Source organism: Mus pahari, chromosome 12, assembly GCF_900095145.1.
Source record: "Mus pahari chromosome 12, PAHARI_EIJ_v1.1, whole genome shotgun sequence".
NCBI classification, from domain to species: domain Eukaryota; kingdom Metazoa; phylum Chordata; class Mammalia; order Rodentia; family Muridae; genus Mus; species Mus pahari.
The window spans coordinates 28,292,125-28,314,222 of NC_034601.1; the positions used below are offsets into that span (position 1 = coordinate 28,292,125).

The 22,098-nt window shown below is 41.5% G+C and overlaps 1 protein-coding gene across 1 annotated transcript in view; it reads left to right on the forward strand.

The window, feature by feature from the left end:
• The window catches only part of Snx4 (sorting nexin 4), a 51,005-nt gene that overhangs the window by 11,263 nt on the left and 17,644 nt on the right, over nucleotides 1-22,098 (forward strand). Inside the window, exons 2-7 of the mRNA XM_021209116.2 lie at nucleotides 2,387-2,508; nucleotides 4,973-5,108; nucleotides 6,419-6,568; nucleotides 8,050-8,097; nucleotides 12,549-12,604; nucleotides 18,270-18,342. Of these exons, the coding sequence (XP_021064775.1) occupies nucleotides 2,387-2,508; nucleotides 4,973-5,108; nucleotides 6,419-6,568; nucleotides 8,050-8,097; nucleotides 12,549-12,604; nucleotides 18,270-18,342 (585 nt within the window). The remainder of the gene's footprint in view (nucleotides 1-2,386; nucleotides 2,509-4,972; nucleotides 5,109-6,418; nucleotides 6,569-8,049; nucleotides 8,098-12,548; nucleotides 12,605-18,269; nucleotides 18,343-22,098) is intronic.

A 22,098-nucleotide genomic window follows, 5' to 3' on the forward strand; every position in this document is an offset into this window, starting at 1 on the left:
CTCCTCCATTCACATTCTCCTTTCTCTCCCTGCCCTCCTCTTAAAGACATCCTGTCCCACCTATCCCTTCCACTGCCCAGTCATAGGCTCTGGCTTTTATTGACCAATTAAAATGGGGAGAGGGTTCACATGTGATCACCTGAGTACATGATCGACTGCTCATGGAGCAGCACTCTTGAGAAAGCAGAATTAGTATCAGAATACACACACACACACACTCTCAAGCCTGTCAACCACCACTTCTTTTGTGTTTGTTCTTTTTATATAGACTTGCAGTTCTTCTAGTAGATATAAAAGAAAGTACTCTTTGTTTTCAGATCTTTTTATGTATTAATTTTAAGGTAACAAATGCAAAAAATAATGAATTTCATTATGTCGGGTTTTTTTATTTTATTTATTTATTTTTTTTATTTTTTGGCTTTTTTGAGACAGGGTTTCTCTGTATAGCCCTGGCTGTCCTGGAACTCACTCTGTAGACCAGGCTGGCCTTGTCCTGGAACTCAGAAATCTGCCTGCTTCTGCCTCCCAAGTGCTGGGATTAAAGGCGTGCGCCACCACCACCTGGCATGGCATTTTTTTATGTGTGTATCTTTATATTTTTTTCTAACATACCCTCCTCTGCTACCTATCCACAAAAGGAGTCTTCTCTCTTTTTTTTTTTTAGAGAGGGTTATGCACACATGTGTGAGAGTGTTATGCACACGTGTGTATGAGAGGGTTATGCACATGTGTGTATGAGGGGTTATGCACATGTGTGTGTGTGTATCAGTTAGATGATGAACTCTGATAAGGAAGTGTAAGCAAAATACAATGCACCCACTCCCTTTCCACATGCTTTTTGTCAAGGTTTTCATTGCAGCAATAGTAACCTCACTAAGATAGAATGGAACCCAGGCCCTTGTGCTGGCTAGACAAGGGTTCCACCATGAGATGACTCCCAAACCTCTGCAAATACTTTTGTAGACAGAATCTATGCATGTATTGTGTTGATGGGTTAGTAGATATTTGGTACTTGATAATCTACTAGTCTCCCCAGAATCCTCAGTTTATAATATAACCTAAAGATTTTTGTTTTTATAATGATGAGACTTGAACTTAGAGCCTCAAACATTAGGTAAGCAGGAATCTATCTCTTAGCTGCTCCCCATCTGAAGACTTTTTCTTATATGTTCCTGTATAGATTTATTCTTGGTTGCTTACACATTAAATGTATGATAACCATTAAAATACCTCTCAAGAAGCTGATGTGCTATGCCGGGCGCGGTGGCACATGCCTTTAATCTCAGCACTTGGGAGGCAGAGGCAGGTGGATTTCTGAGTTCGAGGCCAGCTTGGTCTACAAAGTGAGTTTCAGGACAGCCAGGGCTATACAGAGAAACCCTGTCTCGAAAACCAAAAACAAAACAAAAAACAAAAAACAATACAAACACACAAAAAAAGAAGCTGATGTGCTGCAGTTGTTTTGATAAAGAGATATTGCCATTTGCTGTTGTCATTTAGTAATCCATAGCAACTCAGATAATGTATTTGTATGTGTGTTTGTGGTGCATGTGTGTGGGGGTTAGAGGATAACCTTGGTCTCATAGTTCTCCGTTGCATAGGCTAGGGTAGTTGGCCCACAAGCTTCTGGGAATTCTCCTGTCACTGTGTCCCTTTGTGCCATGGAAGGAACATTAGAGTTACAGATATATGCTGCCTCAGGCAGCTTTACCTGGGACCTGGAATCCAAACGCAGGTCCTCATGTTTGCATGGCAAGCACTGTACCCATTGAGCCCACAAACCATCTTGAAATATTTGGTGATAAGTTATTCCCCAATGGTGAAATAGCCAATTCAGACCAAATTAAAGTCTATAAATGCAGGTTTTTTGGGAATCTGCTCTTGGGGTGGGTACACTGGACTCCGGGAACGGGGCTAGGGTTGTTGTGGTAAGGGAGACCTGAGTGGTAGGAGAAAGAGAAAGAGCATGACCACACAGGGAGAGAGGGAAGACCAAAATGTCTGCATTAGAAAGGAAAGCCCAGCCTTTGGGCTGGTAAGTTCAGGGGAGAGGGCAGAATATGCCAGCCATGCCTCATAACAGGTAGGGACTAGGGGATGCAGTGGTAACCTGGAGGTCAGATCTGCTTTGCTATGTAAAATATGTGCCTCAGCTGTTTGCCCTGTGACTGAATACCAACCCTCACCAGTACTGAGTATTATTAGTATGGCTGTGGGTTTCCCAATATCACTTTCACTATCTTATATTAATTGCACAGAATAATGGGGTTTTGTTATACTGTCAATAGATCACATTCACCCCCCTTACCTCATCTATCAGTACCATCTTTAAGGGCTTTTGTTGTTCCATTTATCTATCTATCTATTTATCTATTTATTTATCCAGATGACGGGAAATAATTTTTGGTTGAAGAAAATAGAAATCAGTGTTTCAGAAGCAGAGAAGAGAACTGGAAGAAACGCCGTGAACATGCAAGAAACGTACACTGCCTACCTCATCGAGACACGGTGGGTTGTAAGGATGGGCTTATATTAGATGGAAAGGTTTTCTAACAGTTCAGCAGAGTGAGGCTGAATAGCTGTAATTTCCTTCAGAGGTTGGTTCTTGTGGTAGGATGTTGTTTCAAGATAGAATTGTCTTTTAGAACATGTGGGAATGCTTCAATGTCTTGGAAACAGTATGCCATTATTAAAGTCTTCTAATTTGGAAGGCAAACCCAATGATAACATTTGCTTGTAAGTTGAGATAAAATTAAATATTTCATGTTAAAGTTGGAAACTTAAAATTGTGTTTTTTTTTTTTTTTTTTTTTTGGTTTTTCGAGACAGGGTTTCTGGCTGTCCTGGAACTCACTTTGTAGACCGGGCTGGCCTCGAACTCAGAAATCCGCCTGCCTCTGCCTCCCAAGTGCTGGGATTAAAAGCATGCGCCACCATGCCCGGCTGTGTTTTATATTTCTTATTGTGTTGTCTTTTTAGTAATATGTAATTAATAGGCTTAGTAATAAGCTTACTATATTTGTTTATTTATTGTTGGTTTTTTGTTTATTCCTTTAAATAAATAGGCAGGGTCTCTATGTAGCCCTGGCTGTCTTGAAATTTGCTGTATAGACCACCCTGGCCTGGAACTCACAGAGATCCACCTCCTGTATCTGTATCTGTGCTATCATGCCCAGCCATATATGTGTGTATATGTATATGTGTGTGTATATATATGTGTGTGTGTGTTTATATATACATTTGTTTATTTATTTACTTACTACTTACACATAGGCTAGTGGTGCACACTTGTAATACTAGCACCAAGAGCAAGAGGACCAGGAGTTTAAGACCATCCTTGGATATATATATGTGTGTGTATATATCAAATATACACACACATGTATGTATATGTGTATATATGTATATATGTATGTATGTATACATATGTGTGTATATATATATATATATATATATATATATATATATATATACACATATCCTGTCTCAAAACAGTAATGGTGAAAACAAGCAATAATTGCTAAGACCAATAGTGTAGGTCTAGATAGATAGGTTAATTGTAAGAGCATATACTGCTCTTGCAGAGGACCTAGAGTTCACTTAACAGCACCTGCACCAGGCATCTCACAATTGCCTGTACCTCCAGCTCCCAGGAATCCAATCCTTTGGCCTCTGAGAACACCTGCACTCACATGGCATATACACACAAGGACACATATAATTAATAGTAAAATAAGTCTTCTGAAAAGAGACATTGGTAACTGAGGGAGGTGGCACATGCCATTAATCTCGGCACTCCGGAGGCAGAGACATGTGAGTCTCTGTGAGTTTGAGGCTAGCCTGGTCTACACAGTGAGTTCCAGGACATCCAGGTCTACACAGTAGTGTAAATCTAGTTACTCAGGAGGCTAAGGCAGGAACATTAATATCTTTTCTTTCTCTCACTAACCTAAGGCCTCATTTACTACCTGCCCATATAGAAGGATCACTTAAATTTAGGAGTTTGAGGCCAGCTAGGCCAGCATAGTAGAACCCATCTAAAAACCAAAACTAACAGATGAGCAGCTATTATGCTGAGCCTGACACATTTTTTCAAACAACTGTTCCAAGACTGATTTTGCTTCTCTGTCACTTTGTCCTAGTGGACAAGTGCACATTGTGGTTGTATGTGCATTTCTTAGAGGGTAAATAAGTTATTGTCAAGTGAATAGTTGGAACAAAAAGGAAGTCTTGATACTACCTCAAATGTTTCTGTGGCAGGGTGTGGTGGCACTCTTTTTATCTTTGCACGTGCCCTGAGGCAGGTGGATCTCTTGAGTTCCTGGCCAGCCAGAACTAAATAGTGAGATCCCACCTTAAACAACAAGCAAAATACTGCATTCTTGAGGGTAGCAGAAATCCTTAGTGCCTTAACATAACCTTTCCACTATTTTACCCTCATTTTCTCCCATCTGTACTTGAGACTTTTATGTAGATAAAGCACGAGGTGCTTGCCGGCTCTTTAAAAGGAAAACAAATAGAAGTTGTGAGTTTTCATGCCCTTTCAGAGCAGACTAAGTTTGCTCTTGTGGACTCTCCTGGTGTTCAGAGCCATCTGATTTATTCATATCCTGAACTGAGGTTTTGTGGTGTCTTAGTCTTTGTCATGAAGTTGTACCCTCTTTGTGGTAGCAGTAATATTACAAATGTCTTGTAGGTTGTGAAATCAATACTATACTTGGGCTTTTAGAATGTCTCTAAGATAGCTCTTTCTCAAGAGTTGAGGTGGGTCTTCTCTAACAGAAGGGAGCCAGCACCGGAGCTTTGGACTGGATGGATCTGGTCAGCTACATCTTCATCCTCCCTGTTTCCCTGGGTTGTAAGGACTAAGCAAGAAAACATGGAAAGTTCTCCATTGTGTCACAGCTGGTTTTGAACGAGGTGGTGTCGTGTTGTGTGTTCTAAGTAACAGTGTGCTGTTTGTCCCTTTCCAGGTCAGTTGAGCATGCCGATGGTCAGAGTGTGCTCACAGACTCACTGTGGAGGCGGTACAGTGAGTTCGAGTTGTTGAGAAACTACCTTCTAGTGTACTACCCACATGTTGTTGTGCCACCTCTCCCAGAAAAGCGGGTAAGACATAGACAGCAGGAGGAGCTGAGGAGTCTGCAATGAGCCATTCATTTATTTGTTTTCCTTCTTTTTTGTTTTTGGCTTTTCAATACAGGGTTTCTCTGTGTAGCCCTGGCTGTCCTAGAACTCACTCTGTAAACCAGGCTGGCCTCAAACTCAAAAATCCACCCGCCTCTGTCCCCCATATGTATTTCTTTTTTTTTTTTTTTTTTTTAAAGATTTATTTATTATTATATCTAAGTACACTGTAGCTGTCTTCAGATGCACCAGAAGAGGGCGTCAGATCTCATTATGGATAGTTGTGGGCCTCCATGTGGTTGCTGGGATTTGAACTCAGGACCTTCGGAAGAGCAGTCAGTGCTCTTAACCACTGAGCCATCTCTCCAGCCCTCCCATATATATTTCTGCTATACATATAGATACAGTTTGCTCAATCTCTATAATGTTGTTTCTATGTATATGATTTCATTTGGTACTGAGTAACCACTTGGGCTCTTCCATTGGAAAGATTCTTTCTCCCATTTTTAGCATTTATTAGTTGCCCACAGTTTTTACATAGAGTTGAGGCCCCATAAGGTTTCCCTTTTCCATGCTAGTCTGTTCTTAGTGTGGTCCCTGTGTGGTTCGTGTTTAGGCAGTCAGGTTCATAGGTGTAGCTTCCCTATCACTCTGGGGAGATGCAGTCTCCCAGCAGACTTCGGTCTCTGGCTCAGATGTTCCCTTAGGCACACAGGCTCACTCCTCTGCATTTTGATCACTTGTGATTTTCTTTAATGGTCTCCTCCTGTTGTAAAGAGAATGTTCTTTTATGAGAGAGTGCAGACTATTTTCATAGTTACTTGACAAAAGCTAGTGTAATCCAAGAGAAGGGAACCTCAATTGAGAAAATGCTTCTAGAAAATCAAACTGTAGGCAAGCCTATGGGGCATTTTCTTAATTAGTGACTGATGTGGATTGAGAAGGGAGGGCCCAGCCCATTGTGGGTGGTGCCATCCCTGGGCTGGTGGGCCTGGGTTCTGTAAGAAGCAGGCTGAGCAAGCCAGGGGAAGCAAGCCAGTAAGCAGCACCCTCCATGACCTCTGCATCAGCTGCTGCCTCAGGCTCCTGTCCTGTCTGAGTTCCTGTTCTGACTTCCTTTGACGATACTTCCAGTAATATGGAAGTATAAGCCAAATTAACCCTTCCCTCCCAAGTTTCTTTGGCCGTGGTGTTTCATTGTGGCAATGATGACCCTGGCTGAGACAGTGGGTAAGAGCTTTGAGTGAGTCCCTGTACTGAGCCCGTTCCTCACGGTTGCTTTGCTTACCCAGGCAGAGTTCGTGTGGCATAAACTCTCTGCTGACAACATGGACCCAGACTTTGTGGAGAGACGACGTGTGGGCTTAGAAAACTTCCTCTTGAGGGTCGCTTCACATCCTGTCCTTTGTAGAGACAAAATCTTCTATGCGTTTTTAACCCAGGTATTTTTCTTTTAATTAGTCTTTTAAAAATATTCATTAGAAAACAAATATTCATTAGAGTTAGGCTTTTAAAAAATTATAAAATGCTAATCCTCAAGGTTCTTCTGAATCAGCTTTTGATAGGCAGGTTATTGTGTTTGGTTTGGTTTGAAATTTGAGTTATTGGATTATGTCATTAACTACGATTGTCATTTAATTTATGTATTATTAGTGTGCATGTATTCTCATGAGTGTGCTATGGGGAAGCACACACCTGTCATGGCATACATGTGGGGGTCAGGAGACAGTTCTGTAAAGTTGACCTCCTCTGTGACCTTTACATGGGTTCTTGGATTTGAATTTAGATTGCCAGTCTAGCGTGGCAAATGCTTTACCCAGATACTGAGCCATATCACCAGCTCCATATCTAAGCTTGTAAAAAAATTACTTATTTTGTGTGTGTGTGTGTGTGTGTGTGTGTATGTGTGTGTATGTGCTGTGTGTGTGCAGGTCAGAATCAGGGTTGGATCCCTGGGAACTGGAGTTAGCTATGCTAACCCACAGTGTGGGCACTGGGAACTAAACCTGGATCTTCTGCTAAAAAGAGAATGTGCTCCTAACCACTGAGCCATCTCTCCAGCCCCATCATAGCTAAATTTTTATACTTAAGGATGCTAAAGACTTTGTTACAATTACCCAAATAAAAACTTAATCTTTTTTTTTTTTTTTTTTTAACAAGGATTGGGTTTTGCTATGTGGCTTTCTTTTAGAAAAGCTGGGGAAAACTTAACACTTTTTTTTTATTAGATATTTTCTTTATTTACATTTCAAATGTTATCCCCTTTGCTAGTTTCTCCTCCGAAAATCCCCTATCCCCTTCCCCTTCCCCCACTCCCCAACCCACCCACTCCCATTCCTGGTCCTGGCCTTCACAGGTCCTAGGGCCTCTCCTCCCACTGATGACCGACTAGGCCATCCTCTGCTACAAATATAGCTGGAGCCACAAGTTCCAGCATGTGTTTTCTTTGACTGGTGGTATAGTTCCAAGGAGCTCTGAGGGTACTGGTTAGTTCATATTGATGTTCCTTCTATGGGGCTTCAGTCCCCTTCAGCTCTCTGGGTATTTCTCTAGTTCCTTCACTGGGGACCTTGTGTTCCATCCAATAGATGGCAAATACAAACACTTCTGCATTTGCCAGGCACTGGCAGAGCCTCGCAGAAGACAGCTATATCAGGCTCCTGTCGGCAGGCTCTTGTTGGCAAAAAACTTAATCTTTAGTGTTAGGAGGCCAGGTGTCTAAAATCTCAGACATGTGTTTTTTTAAATGTTTGGAGTCTTCTTTGTATGTTTAGTTTCGAAGTAAAGAGAATTTTTTTAACCTCTCCGATATCACTTGAATTAAGAACAGAATGATAGATACTCAGTTTATTTAATGTGGAATGTTATGTATTGTTTGGTTGGTTTTGCAGTAATGGTGTCTAAAACTGACTTTGATTTTTAGGAAGGTAACTGGAAGGAGACTGTGAATGAGACTGGATTTCAGCTGAAGGTAAGGATAGTCAATGGGCTAACTCTCACGTCCCTTTCAGTTCCAAGCATGGCCCCATGCACTTACTGGAGATGACAAGCAATGATGGGAATCAGCTTTGCATCTAATATCATTAACAGGGTTTCAGAGACACACTCGAGTCATTTTTGATTTGTGTAGTTTTAATGCTGTTTGGGCTGCAATAGACAGTTTCTTAATTCTACCAGAAGACACTTTAAATCAGTAATTTAAATGCAGCTTAAGATTTTTTTCCTACAGTATACTAGTATGCACTTCACTTGTTCTCTGACTCCCACATTTGCTTACCTGTGACACAAGATACTTAGGAAACCCATGCTTGGCTTTTCCAACATTGGTCTGCTAAAGGGTGAGACTTTGGGGTGCTTCTGCAACATGAGACCCAGTGTGAAGAGAAGTAGGAGTCACTGTGAAATGGGCTCTGCTAGTGAGGCAGCTTCACAGTCATTAGCAGTGGGGTTTGGAAAAGAGACCGTAGCCTGAAGATGAGAAAGCTCAGCAGTGAAGATGTGGAGCTCTCCAGACCTTCCTGAGGGACAGCTAGCACAGCTTATCACAGGCGGAGAGAGATTTCTCCGTGTTAATCATGTGAGTCAGGTAGACAAACATAACACAAATTTTTAAAATAAAGAATATTCCTAAATTGAACATTTGAAATATTCTCAAGTACTAAGTGTTTTGAATTTAAAACATTTTAGTGGTATCATTCAGCTTTAGGTTTGGGAGTCTTTTGTATTACATATTACATTAAGGGATACTCAGCTAGCAAAGTCTGAAGACAATATAAAGCTCCAAGCATTTCAGATAAGAGATGCTGGACCTGTATGTACTATAAGATAAATGATAGCCAGCTGTACTAGTATACATCTTTGATCCCAATGTGGGAAGCAGAGGCAGGAGTAGTTTGAGGCTAGCCTGGTCTTCATAATGAATTTCAAGGCAGCCAGAGCTACATTGTGAGACCCTGTTTTGGGGGAAAAGAAGAAGAAGAAGAAGATGATGATGATGATGATGGTGATGTACCAGGCAAGAAAAGCAAGTTCAGTATCTTTGTGTAAATACTCATGGTATGTAACTGAGTGGAATCAGAGCAAAGAGCACATAAACTAGTTCAGTGAAGACATTCAGTTAACTTTGTTATAAGAATACTCACTGTTGTGTGGGCCCCCGTCTTACATGTATAGAGGCTGTTTGAGAAGAATCTAAACCTTTCCTATTGCTTGGAGCATCAAAGACAAGGTGTGGGCCTCTGCTAGTCTCTGAGATTCCACATTCTGAGTTCCTGCAGAATGCAAGTACTCACTCTCTTAAGTGCTGTGCAGGCCATGGCTTAAAGATTTATTTATTATAATGTGTAAGTACACTGTATCTGTCTTCAGACACCCCAGAAGAGGGAGCCAGATCTTATTACTGATGGTAGTGAGCCACCATGTGGTTGCTGGGATTTGAACTCAGTGCTCTTAACCGCTGAGCTATCTCGCCAGCCTGACTGACATGTTCTTAAGGAACGTGTAATGTGATAAACGATGGTAAATTATTTCAATAAAAATAATTTGAAGAGTGATAAGTAGCATAAAGAAACGACTATGATCATTGTTAATGAGACAGCAGGGTTCATTTTTCTTTTTGTTTTTTTCAAGACAGGGTTTCTCTGTATAGCCCTGGCTGTCCTGGAACTCACTCTATAGACCAGGCTGGCCTCGAACTCAGAAATCCACCTGCCTCTGCCTCCCGAGTGCTGGGATTAAAGGTGTGTGCCACCACGCCAGGCTGGTTCATTTTTCTAGAATCACTTTAAGGTGAGTGTTAGCCAGTGTGTTAGCTAGTGGCTAGCAACACAAAACAAATTTTTTTTCTCAGAAAGGAATAAGAAAGTATCCTGAGGCAAGCGCTAGCAAGCATGGCCTGGAAACACAAGTAGGTTGCCTACGTTGTGCTAAGGAGAGCGCATGGATTTTATAGTCACTGTACAAAAGATAGTCATACCTTAGTGCCTTTTGTAAAATGTTGGTGGGGACAGCAGGTGGACAGGTGACAGGAAAGCCAGGAAAGGGTGCTGTAGGCTTCAGATGCTTTTTGATGACATTCTTAGTCTTTGGGTTGGTGGAAGCTAGTGGTCTGTTAAGAATATATTCCAGCTGGTCAGTGGTGGTGCACACCTTTAATCCCAGCACTGGGGAAGCACAGATAGGCAGATGTCTGTGAGCTTGAGGCCAGCCTGGAATACAGAGTGAGTTCCAGAACAGCCAGAGAAAACCTTGTCTGAGGGAGAAAAAAAAAAAAAAAAAGGAAAAAGGAAAAAATTATAGGATCAAAAGTGAGATTTGGGGCTGGAGAGATGGCTCAGAGGTTAAGAGCTCTGACTGCTCTTCCAGAGGTCCTGAGTTCAGTTCCCAGCAACCACATGGTGGCTAACAACCATCTGTAATAGGGATCTGATGCTCTCTTCTGGTGTGTCTGAAGACAGTGACAGTGTAGTCATATACATAAAATAAATAAATAAATCTTTAATAATAAAAAAGGTGAGATTTGAAGTGGGACATGGTGGTATACACCTTTAATCCCAGCACTCAGGAGGCAGAGGCAGAGGCAGAGGCAGGCAGATCTCTGAGTTCGAGAACAGCTTGGGCTATACAGAGAATCCCTGCCTCAAAATAAATAAGCAAATATGAGATTTGGGATAACTAGAGACTTGGCCCTATGGTTAAGAGCACTGTCTGTTCTCCCACAGGACCCAACTTCAAGTGTCAGTACCCAAGTGGTAGCTCACAAACATCTTCCTGTAACCAGTCCAGGATTCAGCGCCTTCCTCTGGCCTCCACAAGCACCAGGCCTGTACATGGTACACAGACATGCTAGACATGCATGTAGGCAAGACATCCCCACACATAAGCTTATTTATTTTAAAGTGAGCCTGGGGAGGCTAAAGAGATAGCAATTAAGGGCACTTGCTACTTTTGCAGAGGGCCTCAGTTCCTTTCTTGGCTCCCAAGAGGTTGCTCACAAACCATCTGTAACTCCAGTTCCAGACTCCTTTTGGTCTCTGGGCACCAGGTACACATGTGGTACCCATACATACACACAGGCAAAACACTCATACACATAAAAATAAAAGAAATAAATCCTTACGCATTTTCAGTCTTCATAGCTTAGCTCTGGTGTTGCAGGAGCCAAGTCTAGAGGAGCAGGATTATCACATTGTTTCTGTTTTCTTAGGGGATAGGGAGTCCTGGTGGCTTTGGCCTGCTCCATTTTACTAATTGAGAGTATTTGAAATTGTGGTTTGGAAATTGGAATAATGTTAAGTCTTTATGAGGGTAGAGATTTTTTTAAAAACCAAACTACATTTTGAAATTGATTTATAGTTGAACTACTATTTTCAATGAGCACTGTGCCTTAGGCAAAAAAAAAAAGTTTTCTTTTTTTCTTTCCTTCTTTCTTTTTCTTTCTTTCTCTCCTCCCCCCCCCCCTTCTCTCTTTCTTTCTGATTTTGGAGACAGGGTTTCACTATGTAGCACTGTTCTGGAACTCACTATCTAGATAAGGCTGGCTTCAAACAAACAGAGGTGTACCTGCCTCTGTCTTCCCAGTGCTAGGACTAAAGGAGTGTGCCACTATACCTGGCTCAATTTTTTGTAAAAATTTAGGATTTAAATATGTTAAGTACATCTCATGAGATGAAATCCTTGTTTAGTATTTGTCTCCCTGTCTCTTCTTAGAGAACACTTATCTAGAAATAAGTTAGGAAGACATGCTATCTCCTAGGCCAGGCGCATCATCTCACACCTGCAGTCCTAGTGCTGTGGAGCTAGAGCTCAGAGCGTCAGGAGTGCAGCAGCTGGGCTCCGTGATGCCCTATCCCAAAAGCCAAAACAACAAAAAGAAAGGGATGGCTTCACGAGATGAACTAGCTACATAGCAATATGATGCCGTCTAGCTTGCTTTATTTAGCAGAGCATTATTTTTTTTTTCCCTGAGACATTGATTATGATAAGGAAAATGAAGGTCTGTTGGTTTGAAGTCCACCTGAGAACTACGTTCAGAGTGCACAGGATCTTCATGAGGCAGCAGGGTCACAGCTGACCCAGGCAAATCATTGCTTTTCTTGCAAGACTTTCGAGAAAAGTAAGACTTGTCCTGTGCCTCACCACATGCAGAGCTGATGGCATTACTGGTACATTGGTGTTTGCAGGTGTACTTTGGAATCACTGAAGGCCATCATTCATAGAGGAATAGTCATTCTAACTTATAAACATACTTATGTAGTTTTCTCAAAAAGAATTACTAAACTATTCTTCAATATGTTTAATGTGCTTACAACAAGTGATATAAAAAAAGTACTTGAGCACTTTAATTCTGAAGGAAAAGTAAAAATGTTTGAATTTTATACCCTGAAATACAATTGTATTAAGTCAACAAATTATTTTTTCCAGGCAGACTCCAGGTTAAAAGCGCTTAATGCAACATTCAGAGTGAAAAACCCAGACAAGTAAGGCTTTGCTTTAGTAACATTTGCAATGTTGTTTTGAATGGTGCCTATCAATCTATTTAATTTTTCATTTCTGAATGTATGCACTTAATTTGCTGAATATTTTAAATAATAATTCACATTTAGTGAAACCTTTTTAAAGTCTAAAACTGATTTTGAAATTGTGTAATTTGGGTGTAAGGTTGTGTCTAAAGTTTTAGAAAATAAGACCATTGCTTTTTCTCCTAGAAAGGTTTATTAAGTGCTGAAGATATTGGAAAAATGAGAGAAGTAACTTTGTGTAATTTTTCTTGGTTGGGTGCTTATCAAATGTGCAGAGTTTAAGAAAATTATGTTTTCATAAACAGTCTAGTTAGCATGCCAAACACCGAGGATAAGTCCGGAAGTGTAAGGCCCCGAGGTGCTGTGTCTCTTAGGTCCTTGACTTCATGACCATCAGTCTAGCTTTGGGGGGAACTGCTGCCCTAGCTGCTGAGTGTCAGCAGATGTCACTCCTCGGGATGAGACAGATACTAGAGATTTAGAGTCTGCTCACTCGCTGAATCTGGTGGGTGGGCCAGGCTCTTCATTGCATGCTCCTTTGCAGGAATCATGCTTTCTAGAGACGGTTTGTAGCTTCATGTCCTTAGGCTTAGGAGATGGTTAGATTTCTCTCCTGAGTCCTTCAGCACTAATTTCTCTGTAGGCTAAATTCTTATCAAATGAAGCCTATCAAATGAACTTGCATGTTTTGATGACGGGTCATGTCTGATTATAACTTACAAGCTGACATTATTAACACTAATGCCCCTGTTTTACTCATTTTGTGGTAGGGATGAAACCCAGGGCCTCTTGTGTACTAGGCAGACCCTCTGCTACCAAGTTAATTCTGTAGCTTGTCTTCATTTTTAACATAAAATTTGAATATAAAATATAAGTGAATATTCTAAGGTTTTGGAAATTAGGAAGTGGTAATGATAATCATTGAATTTTTGTTTCTTTTTTCTTTATTATTTTTAATTATGAGTATGTGTCTAACATTTGCACTTTCTTACACTAACACATACACTGAGCTTCTTTTTGGTTGGGTTCTTCTCTTAGGTGATTGTTGATTGTACAAATTGTAAAGGTGCAAGTGCAGCCTGGAGAGACAGCGCAGGCTGAAATGCACTTGTTAACTCTTGTAGAGGTCTTGAGTTCAGTACCCAGGCACCCACATGGTAGCTTGCAACCATCTGTAACTCCAGTTCCAGGGAATCCCATACCTTCGTCTGACCTCTGTGAACACCAACCACACACATGGTGCACACACGTACATGGAGGGAAAACACACACATAAAATGAATAGATAATTTTTGAGGTGGGGCAGGGTCTCACTATGTATCTGGTTCTTAGAACTCACTGTATAGACTAGGCTGTCCTTGAATCTACCTGCTCTCTGCCTACTGAGTGCTGGGATTAAAGTTGTACACTACTACGCCTGACTTTAAAAAGAAAGAAAATAAAAGTTTTAAGAAGAAAGTATAAGAGAATTTGTATGACTTAATACTTTCAGTATGCTAAGACAGTGAAGACCAAAACCGTAAGAAAATAGGAGAGCAATATAAAATAGATAACAGCTGACTCAAAAATACTGTGTGAGATTTGCTTAGGGCACCTGTCCAGGTTGAGAGGGTGCAGTGACTGCAGGCCTGAGGATGTAGGGATGGAGAAGAGAAAAGGCAGCGTGGGCTGTAATGACTGAGGCAGTGTTTAGAAAGGAATAGAAGTTGCATTGGTATAGACAGCCCCAGCTCACAGGCTCCATTGGAATCTGTGTTTACACATTAGCTCTTCTTGCCTCAGATTCAGGGATTGGACATGGTGTTGTGAGAGTATGCATTCAGACATTACTGTGTGTGCTTCTTCAGTCTCTAACAATGCCATGTCACTTAGGTTCGAGACGGTTCTTATTTTGATGTGCGGACAGTGCTGGATTTTGACTTTGCCAAAGACTCTAGATCTCATTTCTGAAAGATCCTTGCCTCTATTTCTTACATACCGCTGTGCAAGGCTTGATGGATTCTTTAGTTTCACCTTTAAGTCCTACCATTCCCAGTATCTGGTCTCTCTGAAGATGCTGGCTTTGTTCTGACCATCTCTATGGGTCTAGAATCTTAATGCTGGCTCTAGTGATGTCATTGATCCCATGGGGATACTGTTTCCTCCCTAACCCCCCTGTCCTTTAAAAGGAAGCATAGCATTCTGTCCCTCAGCTGGTGAAAGAGTGGTGTGCCTTGGACAGTCTGTCACCGGGCATGTTAGGACCTCTGGTGGACTTTGGTGGACTGCACCTTCCACAGTTTATTGTCTTGTGAAATTTCTCCTAGCCCAATGGGACAGCAAGAACTTTATAGTTAGGCCTGATTTAAAAGGAAAGGCCCTTAGGGAATCAGGCCTAGAGGAACTAACCGTAAAGGATTTCTGACTCCTAGTCCTTAGCACAAGATTTGATCAAGGCTATACATAGGTATATACCTTTAATCCCAGAACTTAGGTCTACACCAGGGTTACATAGTGAGACCTTGTCTCAAAAAACAGAACACAAACAAATAAGATCTGACCAAGGACTGACAGAGTTTAACAATTTACCCCCAGCCTCTATCCACTAACACTTCAGTGCAGTTATTAGCCTCTATAGGAAATGCTACTAACTAAGCATTGGCTCTGAATAAAGAAAGCAGTTCACAGTTGTTTAGGAAAATGCCTTTTTAAAATTCAATGTAGACATCTAAAGACGGTTTGATTGTGCACTGTACAGTGTGTATGTGTAGGCTGTGGTACTTGGAGAATTACAAAGTGAAGATTCTCTGTCACTGTCCGTCCATTCTCACGTTCTCCCTAGAGTGCGGTATCTCAAACGTCTAAGGTTTTTATCCTACGAATGTAAGCAAAACTATAGAGTCAGTCTCCTGCCTCTGCTGGGGTGTAGTCTTTCCAGTGCAGGTTGAGTCAGCGACAGCCTTGCTTTTGGCCCTTTAATGCCAAGACTGTTTCTCAGACCGGAAGTACTGCCTTGAGAGGAGTGTCTGTAGCAGAGGCTGTTCGATCCAGTGGGATTGCCTCAGGCTGGCCAGCAGCTTCTGACTGGATGAGCCATTGTAACTGTATGCAGGGGCTCTGTAGTTTCCTAACCTACATTATTGGTGTTAGGTCAGAGAGGTGGCTCAACAGTTAATAGTATTTAGTGCTCCCCAGCAGTCCCAAGTTAGGCTTCCAGCAGCTATGTCAAGTGGCTCACAACCACCTGTAACTCCAGTTACAGAGGGATCCAACAATTATGACCTCTTCAGTTGCTTGCATAAATATACAATTAAAATAAATCTTTAAAGCCTGGCATGGTGGCGCACGCCTTTAATCCCAGCACTCGGGAGGCAGAGGCAGGCGGATTTCTGAGTTCGAGGCCAGCCTGGTCTACAGAGTGAGTTCCAGGACAGCCAGGGCTATACAGAGAAACCCTGTCTCGAAAAAAACAAAAAACAACAATAAAATAAAATAAATAATAAAAATAAATAAATCTTTAAAAAGAGAATTTAGGTTTTGTCTCAGGATCAGTGGCTAATCTGAACTAGAAAGATATGTGCCTAAAAGCAGAGGAATTATATTGGTTTTGACCTTAGAAAGACTTTCCAAGCAGAGTGGGCAAATTAGAATGTGTGAGCTGACTAGGAGGCCAGTCAGGGCAGTAAGAATTCCAGGTGAGAGACGATACTGCTGATACTGACCTAAGGGACTGGCAGAGAGGCTGGGTCAGTCAAGTGGACCTCAGCAATGTTTAAGAAGTAGAACATACAGGCTAGTGTAAGGAGAAGGTATGGGGCTGGGGAGATAAGGACAACATGCAGATAGCTCTCAGGCTCCACTCTGTTAGACTGCTGGGGAGCCTGGAGTGTATATGGGGTGAGGTAGGGAAAGAGAGGTCAGGCTTGGATATGTAAGTAACTGTAAGAGTGCTATTCGGGGGGGTGGTTTAGATCTGGGGTTAGGAGAGAGTTCCGGGTTGGAGGTAGGAATTTAGAATGTGGTGGCATACTGTAATTCATAATCATAAACATAAGGTCATAAAAACAAGCCACGGAATGAATATTTATTGAAAGATTAGTGAGAACATGGCTGAGAATCTACGACTTGCATTCTCACTGTGAGCCTTTCCAGAGTGTAACCTGAGGGTACCCAGCACCTGGAATCCTGGGGTGAGCTTGTTTTAATCAGACCTGAGTGCCAGTGATCTCTGTCTGTGGCTCCTCACACTCTACTCCCAGTGAGAGACCCTAGTAGTGGCTTTGACTTGGGTTTTTTAGTGTTGTTGTTTTAAAGACAGGACCTTAGTCTGTAGTCTACGCTGGCCTCAGATTCACAGTGAGCCATCTGTCTTAGCTTCCCAAGAGCTGAGGAATTGTAAACGTAAGCTCTCGTGCAGAGATCTCAGTAGCGTATGTGTGTGTGTACATGGTGTACGTGAATACATGCGGGTATTTCTCTATTGCTTTTCACCTGAGTTTTCTGAGACAGTGTCTCTCATTGAACCTGAAGCCACCATCTGGGTAGCCTAGCTGGCCAATGAGTTTCTGGGACCCGCCCGTCTCCGCCCTACAATCGCTAGAGTTACAGACATGAAAGCCATGCCTGACTTTAGGTAGGTGCTGGGGATTTGAACTCAGCTACTCTTGCTTTTCTGGAAAGCTCTCTACCTACTAAAACCATCTCCCCAGCCCCTCTCAGTAGTTTTTAAAAATGCACATTTTGGGAATTCTTAGATATGGTTGAAGAAAGGGAGTGCTACAGGAGAGCCTCCATGGTGACTATGGTACAGTGGGTTAACAGTGGTGGAAAGAAGTCGGGAAGTAGCATGAGGCATAACATCTAGAGAACAGGATGGAAACTGTATCTAAAGAAATGTGACTTTGAGAAAGCTTTAAATTGACTGGCAGAAATGAAAGTGAGGTTTTCCCCCAGGTTGGCTTCTGTTACCTGTGTGGAGAGTGACATCAGAATCGTGGTTTCAGGCTAGAAAGATGGTTCAGTAGGTTAGAACACTTGTTGATCTTCCAGAGGGATGCAAGATTGATCCCACATAATGGTTTACAACCACTCATAGCTCCCTCCAGTTTAAGGCAGCCAATGTCCTCTTCTAAGCTCCATGGGCACTGAGGGTGCAAGAGGTGTACACCAACATTCACATAGAGTAAAACAGACAAGTCTGTTTTAAACAAGCTTGGGGTCTTTGTGGAGAATTGGAAATAAAGTTTACTGAGAACCATTAAGAATATAAGAACGTTAGAGACAACTATTAAAGTTGCAGTATATATTTTTCAGCACCATAAACTTTTCCTGTTTTGTTTAGTTTTCAGAATCATTTTCTATACCCACAGATTTTTATCTCTACCTCAGTCCCTTTTTGTATCTTTTCTTGGCTTTCAGTTTGTATATGCATTTGATGCTATTTTATTTTAGAATAGTTTTCTGTTTACATTGGTTTGTAATGTTAAGGGACAGGATGTGATTAGATAGAACGAGTTTCATTATTCTCAGGAATTGCCATTTTGTGTAGAAACAAATGTTGACTGCTTGTTTTCTTTTCTTTTTTTTTTTTTTTTTTTCATTTGACTGCTTGTTTTCTTAAGTGCAGCTTTGCTTCCTGTTTCAGGAGATTTACTGAGCTGAGGCACTACAGTGATGAGCTGCAGTCTGTCATCTCCCATCTCCTTCGAGTCAGAGCTGTAAGTGATCCGGAGCTCTGTGACACCCCCAAGGATGGTGCTTGTCACTGAGTCGACATGCTTCTAAATACTGGGTGTATTTATGATGTATGAGTGATTTTACATGCAAATCTAGTGTGTTCATATCACAACCTGCCTTTTAAGAGAAGTAGGAGCCTTTTCTGTTAGAACAGTTGGAAGAGTTTGGATCCATTACTTTCTTCCTGGTGTGTTATGATGTAGCTGACATCAAAAGGCCTGTCATTTCAGAGTGGAATGTAAATAATGAAGGAGGTTATATTGTACTCTGTAGAGTAATCCCTCAGTCTTTGAGGGTTTGTTTGTTGTTTGTGTAAGCTCTGTGGGGTAAAATTTATGGCTGTTAGGACATCTTGTACCTGTGTCCTTTAAGACAGGGTCTTGCTGTGAAGCCCAGGCTTGACCTTCCCCATTGCATACTCCACGGAATAAATTCCACATAATAGGGCTGGAAAGATGACTCAGTGGGTAAGAGCACTGACTGCTCTTCCGAAGGTCCTGAGTTCAAATCCCAGCAACCACATGGAGGCTCACAACCATCTGTAGTGAGATCTGATGCCCTCTTCTAGTGCATCTGAAGACAGCTACAGTGTACTTATGTATAATAATAAATAAATCTTTTTAAAAAAATTCTTAATAAACTCACTTAAGGCACTAGTCTGCTATGACAAAAGGGATAAGGAGCAACCACTGTGCTTGGACATGCATTGTAATGCATGTGGGGAAAAGTGTTTTCAGTAAGTAGAGTGTCTGGAAGCTTGCCATCCTATCTTCTCAGAGGAAACCTTAGAACCCGAGAACCCGAGACAGGTTCACTAGGACTGGGGTCATATCATATGTTGACTGAAATCCTCCTGAGATGGAATATATTGAATATAAAAGAGCCCACCAACATGATAGATCACATCATGGTGTGAGCATGTGAATGTTAAAGATCCCCGGAAGCCAGAGCCCGGGGAGGGGCCCCCTTGCTCAGTTTTTTAACAGTCTGTTCTCAGTGGGCATTTGCTGGGGTCCCATGATAATTAATTCCTTTCAGAGTTATTGTCCCTAGTGATCTAAAGACTTCCTACTAGGCTTCACACACTTTACTGAAAACCAAGATTCTAACACACAAAGCCATAATAGAAACTGTCAAACCATAATAGATTCCTTAAATATACTGTAAAATGCTAAGTAAAGAAAGTCACACTGGAGTGGGTGGCTCTCCCTATTATCTTACTACTTGGAAGCAAGAACTGAATATTAGAAAGGATTTTAAGTTGATGAGCTGAAATTTCTAGATTTTTCATTACCTTGAAATTCCACACATTGAGTATGAGTTATTGAGAAGTTCTGACAATAACAGTGGGACCATGTGATATCTTCTGATTAACTTGGTTTTTGAAACAGTTCTGAAATGAGGAGGAAGGGCACGAGACATGGCGAGTAACAGCAGGACAAGACAGGGGTGGAAGGTTAAAGGCCACACAAGCATAGGCTTGGAACCACACAGAGAACCCCTGGGACCTGCCTTTCCTAAAGCTAGTGTCAGCTGTACAAGATGGCTCAGATCAGTGGATCCCTTTGCCAAACTTCTGTCTCCAAAACATTACACTTCATAATAGTAGCAAAATACAGTTATAAAGTAACATCAAAAATAATTTTATCAGCTGGGCAGTGGTGGCGCACGCCTTTAATCCCAGCTCTTGGGAGGCAGAGGCAGGTGGATTTCTGAGTTCCAGGCCAGCCTGGTCTACAGAGTGAGTTCCAGGACAGCCAGGGCTACACAGAGAAACCCTGTCTCGGGGGGAAAAATTTTTATGGTTGGGGGTCACCACAACATGGGGAACTGTATTAAAAGACCACAGCATCGGGGAGGGTGAGAAACACTGGCTTAGATGTTTAAGATTGTTGGTGGTACACACCTTTAATTTCAGTGCTCTGGGAGGCAGGTGGATCTTTGAGTTTGAGGCTAGCCTGGTCTACAGAGGGAGTTCCAAGATAGCCAGGGTACACAGAGGGGAAAAAAAAAGAAGGAAGGAAGAAAGAAACAAATAAAAGGAAAAATAGAAGTGTTACCTTTTCTGTTGGGGAAAGTTCTTTTAGAACTGCTGGGTATGAGTTAAATTCTTTTTATTTCTTTTTTTTTTTTTTTTTTTTTAATGAGTTAAATTCTTAAGTCAAACAGAACTCCTTAAGCAAAGAAGGTGGCCTTAGAGCCAAGAAGGGTTGAGTTTGAAACTGGTCTTTGCTGTTCACACCAGGCAAATACTGGAACTTTTTAGGAACTTTTTTATTTTCTAAAAAAGGAAAGTGGTACTTGTCCATCACATTGTGGGTGCTAACACTTCTTATGGATGAATGCCTTGTACTGATTAAAGTCCAATAAGGTCATTTTTTTTTTTTTAAGATTTATTTATTTATTATATGTAAGTACACTGTAGCTGTCTTCAGACACTCCAGAAGAGGGCGTCAGATCTTGTTACGGATGGTTATGAGCCACCATGTGGTTGCTGGGATTTGAACTCCGGACCTTCGGAAGAGCAGTCGGGTGCTCTTACCTACTGAGCCATCTCACCAGCCCAATAAGGTCATTTTTATTTTGTGAGCTAACACAAAGGAATTAAAACTTTTTCTTGACCATTGTTTGTGCACTGACTTTGTGGAAGGTCTTTTTATTTTATACAATATGAAACACAATGAAGTTAATAAACTCTAGTACCTCCCAGTAGACAAATACAGGGATCCAGAATGAGACTATAAGTCTGCCTCAGGAGCCCATGCTCTTAGCCACCTGCAGATATATCTGGACAGAAGATGGGAAGAAAACTAACACTTGCTGAGTCACCCTGGTTGGCACATCAAAGTGATGGAGATCATGCCCTTATTTCCTAAAGACGCAATATAAAGATTTGGAGTACTCTGATGTAGTTTCACTACTCTACATAACAACTGCACTCTGGGGCTGGAGAGACAACTTAGGTCTAGAGCACTTGTTGCTATTGTGGAAAACCCAGTAGGTTACCAGCACACAATGGCTCATAACCACGTGCAACTCTAGTTCCCACATAAGTGTATGCAGTACATACATGGGATGCACAGACACATGTAGGCAAAACACATACATATAAATAAATCTTTTAAAGAAACAAATGAACTCATACTTGTTTAACTGCATTTTCTGTTTCTTATTGCACTCTTGCTTCTTTAGATGGAATCACATTTTAATATAACCTTGCTAGTATTCTAAAAACACAAATTTACTCTGCTACCTTTTTAAAGATGTAAATTATAGTTATTAACATCATGTGTTGTAAGTATTTTATAGTTGTTTATAAATATGGTAATGTCTGGTGTTTGCAGCTCAATCAGAGAGGGTGGCAGGAGAGAATCATACACAGCTCCTTTGGAAACCATTTCTATCAGGAGTCTTTTTTTGAGGGAGGGTCTCACTATGGAGACTAAGCTGGCCTAGGGCCCACTCTGTAGAGTAAGTAGGCTGTCTTTGAACTCACAGAGATGCACTTGCCTCTGCCTCTGTAATGCTGGAATTAGAGGTGTGTGCCACCAAGCCCACCTAGAAATTTTAAGTCTCAGAATCTTTGAAATATGTTAGGAGACTTAGAGGGAAAAAAGCTGTGTGTGTCCACCATCTAATGTGTGTCCACATTTTCTTTTCCATTGTCCCCTCTTCTCCTTCAGAAAGGTTATCTGCATTTAGCTCCAGGTACAAGACCTTAGGACTCTGATTTAATA